Raw genomic sequence first — 6,735 nt, 5'->3', positions numbered from 1 at the left:
TTTCAAACATTTGAAGGGAAGAAGGCCCTTGTCAACATATCAGTTAAATATACAGGAAGTCACAAAAAATGTATACACACAATGTCTGTAAATTCTATTACATGTTGAAAATAAAATGTATTTTAATAGACACTACCTTTATAATGTGTATACATCTTGGGGCACCCTTTATAGAAATGATTTTTGTGGGTTGACCCTCTTGCTAAACTCACTTATTAATTTTAGAAGGTGGTTTGGGACATTCTTTGGGAACTTATACAATCGTGTCTCATGAGAATAGGGCAAATTTTCTGTATGCCTGTTCTTTTCTTCCTTTTTTTTCCATATTGAACTGGCTAGGACCTCCAGTGTGATGGTGAATAGGAGTGGTGGGTGGTTTCCTTGTTTTAAGCAAAAGCATTCAATCTTTCATTATTACATAAAATGTTAGCTCTAGGTTTTTGTAGGCGCCCCTTATCAGATTAAGGATTTCCCTTTACTCCCAGTTTACTGAGTATTTTATCATGAGCTGCTGTTGAGTTTTGTTAAGTGCTTTTCGGCATCCATTCATGTGACCGTGCGGTTTCTTCTTTTGTTGGCCTGTATGATGGATCACTGTGATTGATAAGCCATCTGATAGTGGAGCATTATCCTTTTCCATGTACTGCTAGATTCAATCTGCTAGTATTTTGTTGAGAATTTCTGCATCTATATTCATGAGGGATATTGGTATGTGGTTTTCTTTTCTTATACTGGGTTTGCCTGGTTTGGTATAAGGTAAGGTAGGGTAAGGTAGGGTTCAGTTCCTTTTTCTTATCTATTATGTATAAATATGCATGTGAAAGTTTAATAACATAACATGTGAACCCATGATGGCAACGTTGGGCTGGGATATTACTAGTCCTCCTCAGTGCATCCTGTCTATGTGTTTCTCTTCATCGAGGATCATGTGCCTTTTCCTTGGGTGCTGATGTATAGTGCTTTGTGTCTTCTGAGTGGGGGTCCTTTGCCAGTTAGATGTGAGGCTGATGTCCAAGTGTGTGAGTTATTTTTAATTTTCTTTATATTATTTTTTGATGATTTGTTTATTTTTTCCCCTTTATTGAATAAGATATTACAAATGTGTCCTTATCCCCCCAATGTCCTGTCATCCCCCCAATCCTGCCTTCACCCTCAATGGCCTATAGTTTTCCAAGTACAGGTCTTTTACCTCCTCATTTAAGTTTATTCCTTGGTATCTTAATTTTTTGGTGCAGTGGTAAATGGGATTTTTTTTTTTTTTTTTAGTTTCTCTTTCTGTGATTTCATTATTGATGTATAAAAAAGCCATAGATTTCTGGGTGTTAATTTTGTATCCTGCTACATTGCCAAATTCATTTATTAAGTCTAGTAGTTTTTTGATGGTATCTTTAGGGTTTCTATGTACAATATGATGTCATCTGTGAATAAGGGCAGTTTTCTTTCTTTTTTTCCAGTTTGGATACCTTTTATATTTTCTTCTTGTCTGATCGCTGTGGCTAGCACTTCCAGTACTATGTTGAACAGGAGTGGTGAAAGTGGGCATCCCTGTCTTATTCCTGTTCTTAGGGGAAATGAGTTATTTTTTGCCCATTGAGTATGATGTTGGCTGTAGGTTTGTCATATAAGTCTTTTATTATATTGAGGTATGATCCCTCTATTCCCACTTTGTTGAGTGTTTTTATCAAGAAAGGAAGTTGGATTTTGTCATATGCTTTTTCTGCATCAATTGATATGATTATGTGATTTTTGTCTCTCAATTTGTTTACATTATGTATAACGTTTGTTGATTTGCGGATATTGTATCTTGCATCCCCGGAAAAAATCCCACTTGGTCATGGTGTATGATCTTCTTAATATATTGCTGGATCTGATTTGCTAGAATTTTGTTGAGGATTTTATCATCTATGTCCATCAAGGATATTGGCCTGTAATTCTCCTTCTTTGTAGTGCCTTTATCCGGTTTTGGGATCAGGGTAATGTTGGCTTCATAGAAAGAGCTTGGAAGTGTGCCTTCCTCTTGAATTTTTTTTGGAATAGTCTGAGGAGAATAGGTTTTAATTCTTCTTTGAATGTTTGGTAAAACTCCCCTGTGAAGCCGGCCAGACCAGGGCTTTTGTTTGCTGGAAGATTTCTTATTACTGCTTCAATTTCATCGGTAGTTATCGGCCTATTCCGGTTTTTTCTTTTTATTCTTCCTGATTGAGTTTTGGAAGCTTGTATTTTTCTAGGAATATGTCCATTTTGTCTAAGTTGTCCAATTTGTTGGAATAGAGTTGTTTGTAGTATTTTTTTACAATCCTTTGTATGTCTGTGGGGTTGGTTGTTACTTCACCTCTTTCATTTCTGATTTTGTTTATTTGGGTCTTCTCTCTGTGTTTCTTGGTGAGCTTGGCTAGAGGTTCAAATGAATTTCTCAGGGAGGATCTCAGCTGCGACAGTCCTCCCTTTGTTAAGAATGTACTCCAGCCCGACTGGTGTGGCTCAGTGGCTGAGCATCAAGCTATGAACCAGGAGGTCATGGTTCAATTACCAATCAGGGCACATGCCTGGGTTGTGGGCTTGATCCCCAGTGGGGGGTGTGCAGGAGGCAGCTGATCAATAATTCTCTCTTATCATTGATGCTTCTCTCTCCTTCTCCCTTCCTCTCTGAAATCAATGAAAATATATCCTATATAATAAAAGCCTAATATACAAATTGTCCCCTTGACCGGGAGTTTGACCGGGAGTTCAACCAAGGGGAGGGCCGGCCAGCCAACCGCCTGTGGCCCCTCTCCCCAGCCAGCCACGCCCCGGCCGGCAGCAGTGGCAGATGGCCAGGGGAAGGGACGCCCTGGCTGGCAGCTGGGGGAAGGGATGCCCTGGCTGGCAGCCACTAGGAACCCTACCCATGCATGAATTTCATGCACTGGGCCTCTAGTTTACATATAAAAAGGAACAGCCCTAGCCAGTTCGGCTCAGTGGATAGAGCATCGACTTGTAGACCGAAGGGTCCCAGGTACAATTCTGGTCAAGGGCATGTACCTTGGTTGCAGGCTCCTCCCTGGTCAGGGCTCGTGCAGGAGGCAACCAATCGATGTGTTTCTTTCACATCTATGTTTCTCTCCGTCTTACCCTCTTTTCTACTCTTTCTCTATCAATAAATGGAAAAATATCCTTGGGTGATGGTTAAGAACAAAAAAAAGAACGCACTCCAGCCTGACACTGAATGAGGTGACTCATGTCCATCACCTCACTCAATTCCTGGCAGGTGGGTTATGGCCACTATCTCCATTTTACAGATGAGGAAACTGAGGCATAGAAGGCTCGAGCCTTAGGGCATGCAGCTGGGGTTTGGACCCCGGCCATCTAACTGAAGGAAGCAGAACAGGAATCTTGCACGGGTATTGGACAGCTCCCAGGATTGACTGGCGGCTGGAGAAGCAGTTCCCAGCTGTGGGCCTGTCCCTGCCCCATCCCCAGCCGCTGGGATCTTGGGAATAGACAGGGGGCAGCCAACCTTCCCCCAAATGACCAATGACCTCTGCCCCCTCACACGTACACACCCCTGGCCCCCCCGGGTGGACACCAGCTTCTTGTCATGCGGCGTGTCCTGACTATGCAGATGTGTGCTAGGCATCCCTGAGGGACTGTGCCTTGCGGGTCTCTGTAACCACCGAGCACAGGCCAAATGTCCCCCCGAGTAGGTCCTTGCCTCAGCAACGGCTTTTTAAGTGAGTCTGGGGCTCAGGGAAAGAAAGAGGCCCCACCAAGGCAGGGCACAAACTGGCACCCACAGATGGCCTTTCACGGTGAAGCGTGTTGTTTAAACATTACCACATCTCTTGTGCAATAAGCTGCGTCTCTGGCTTCTCTAGGAAAAGCGGAAGATCTAAAAGACTGACCCTGCATTTCCCTTTGGCACAGACCCCAGCCCCAGCCCTAGCCCCGCCCTGGGCCTGAGCTCACTCACATTCATCATGTTGCCGATTTGGTTGTTGCCCAGGGACAGCACCTGCAGCTTGACCAGGGCGTCCAGAGAGTCGATCTTGGAGATGCGGTTGTTGAACAAGCTCAGGTCCTCCAGGTTGACCAGTGTGTCCAGCCCCTCGATGGCCTCGATGTTGTTGAAGGACAGGTCTGGAAGGAAGAGGGCCAGAGGGCCGAGTGACGAGTTAGGGGTAGACCGTCCTGAACCAAACCTGTCTGGGCTACCTGCGCTCTCTGAGCCAGCACCAAGCTGTCTGACAGAGCTGTGCATGGAGTCGAGCTGTCCTCGCCCTCTCCAGTTCTGCCCTCACCTTCCTGGCTCGGGACACGTGGGAAAACGCCCGTGTCCGCGCTCTGTTGCTGTTCTGAGCTGGACATGCTGACTGGCAGGTCTGGAGTGGGGAGCCAGGTGCCGTGTCCCCTTTGCCCACCTACAGGCGTTTGGTAGTGATGCCCGGCATCTGCTCAGCGCGCACCAATTTACCAGCTGCTGGTGTGTACACTCCAGACAGCAGCTCTGAGTGGCAGTCTGGAACTTCTCTCCCTGTGGGGCGCGGCTACAGTGTTTGGACAGGTTCAAGCCTTGGACTGGAGAGGGCACAGTCCTCATTGCCACATGCAAGTCCCAGCTTGGAGGGCAGAGCCCTCCCAGCACAATTATAGCCAACAGCTATAGCTTAAGCTTAACCTATGGTCCGAACACATGGCCTCACGTGCCTGAGTGATAGAGTTCAGGTGCATGTAGTTGAGTGAGGTTGAAACCCACGAGAATGCTGTAAACATCTTGATCACGCCCTTACTTGGCTTTGTGGCATCTGCCATAAAATAAAGACACGGCTTGTGGGTGCTGGCGCTGTCTCCTCATCAGGGAGCAGCGTCCCACCGAGACCCAGCTGTCATTCTCTTGTCTGTCTTTTCTAAGCCTTTCATCGCCCCCACTCAGGGTCACTGAACCAGGCTGAGCTGGCATGAGTATGCCATGGCCGTGCTGGATCCCCACATCTCCCCATTTGCTCAATTGGGAAGCTAAGTTCAGAAAGGATTGGCGATTTGCCCAAAGCCACACAGCTAATTACTGGTGCCAGAGGACAGCGAGGGCTCCCCCCAGACAGGCTGCAGGGCAGGCCTTCTAGGTACAGCATGCCAACTCAGCTTCCCCCCAAGCCCACACACCCCAGCTGAGGTGTCCTGGTTCTCTCTAGTCCAAACTTCACATCTTTGGAACTAAAATGGACAGTTTTTAGTTGGGGCTGGGCTGCAACTCTGTCCTAGAATAGCAATGGCCCAGAGGTCCAACCTGGGAATTTTAAAAAATATATATATTTTATTGATTTTTTACAGAGAGGAAGGGAGAGGGATAGAGAGTTAGAAACATCAATCAGCTGCTTCCTGCACATCTCCTACTGGGGATGTGCCCGCAACCAAGGTACATGCCCTTGACCGGAATCAAACCTGGGACCCTTCAGTCCACAGGCCGACGCTCTATCCACTGAGCCAGACCAGTTAGGGCCCAACCTGGGAATTTTTCATGAGCTTGGGAATACAGTCATGGTAGCTGCAAGCTGGCGCATTAAAAAGGTGCTGTGGAAAGTAAGTGTATCCACATCCTCATTTAGTCTCGCTGGTATGTCGGGGATGCTCACCTGCTGATGGCTGGGATTGAGGATAACTGAGTGTCCCTTTAGCCACGCTAGGCCCTTGAGTGCATTACTTCATTGAATTCTCATAGCAGAGGTATCACCACCTAATTTTTTGGACGAGGAAACCCAGACTCAAAGGGCCTGGTGGTAATATGCCTGAGGGCACAGAGCACCCAGAGAAGCCGAGGGTCAGAGGGCTGGAACAGCTGGGGCAAAATTGGTTAGCACTTGGCTGAGCTGGGATACACACTGGGGCCTGCTAAAGGCCACGCCTGCCCACTTCCCTTTCCAGCGGGCAGCCAGGTCTGCTCTCCAGAGGCCTGGCCACCCCCCAGAACCAGTGCTGCAGGGAGATGTTCCATATGGGGCCAGCGAGGGGCGCTCTGACCTGTTGTGCTGCCAGTAGCTGTGGAATAGCACTGCCACCAAGGCCAATGTCAGGCACCAACAAGACATCCTGAATGCAAACGTGGTGAGATGTGCAAATCAGCCCTGCAGAGCCTGCTCCGGCCGCTCGGCACCCGCTCACCCGGAGCTGACTGCGGGCCCAGCAGTGGGTACACGTCGGTGGGGGCTTGCCGAACCAGCCCAGGGACCAGCTCTTCCTGCCTGCGGTTGGGTCCCTGGGCTACTAGTGCCGTGGCTGGGCAAAGGCTGGTTGACTCTCTGAGGGGCGCAGGCTGACCTTTTGCCAGAAATTTCCCCTTCTGCTTTCTCACCCTGTGCCACAGAGTCCTGGGCATCACAGGAGCGCCTCCCAGGAACCTGTGGCACTTGTTTTATGTCTGAGGGACGGCTGGGCTGGTAGCTCTGCCTAAAAGCCCAGCATTCAGACAGCCGGTGCCTGGCAGGCCTTCCTGAGGAGGCATGGCTCAGGGCTGGGTGACCCAGCGCACTCTTCTCCTTCATTTCCTAGGGCAGCGGTGGGGACCTTTCTTCCACCCGGGGCCTTTTGGGTATCTATGACATCATTCGCAGGCCAGGCATAATTAGCAACTTAAAAAGTAGCCTGCTGTATTTGGTGCAACATTTAATTAACTCACCCCTAATGCCTTGGCAGGGCCAGACCAAATGATCTCTCAGGCCTTTCATGGCCTGCGGGCCTGACGTTCCCCACCCCTGTAGAGAG

At 48.4% G+C, this 6,735-nt stretch overlaps 1 protein-coding gene across 1 annotated transcript in view; it reads right to left on the bottom strand.

Annotated features, from left to right (window-relative positions):
• Positions 1–6,735, bottom strand: part of DRC3 (dynein regulatory complex subunit 3) — a 53,993-nt gene that overhangs the window by 37,590 nt on the left and 9,668 nt on the right. The window contains exon 5 of the mRNA XM_006773957.2: positions 3,950–4,116. Coding sequence (XP_006774020.1) covers positions 3,950–4,116 — 167 coding nt within the window. The remainder of the gene's footprint in view (positions 1–3,949; positions 4,117–6,735) is intronic.

This window comes from Myotis davidii, unplaced genomic scaffold (assembly GCF_000327345.1).
Source record: "Myotis davidii unplaced genomic scaffold, ASM32734v1 scaffold207, whole genome shotgun sequence".
NCBI lineage: Eukaryota > Metazoa > Chordata > Mammalia > Chiroptera > Vespertilionidae > Myotis > Myotis davidii.
The sequence above is the reverse complement of the archived record's forward strand: the minus strand, read 5'-3'. Positions and strand labels throughout refer to the sequence as shown.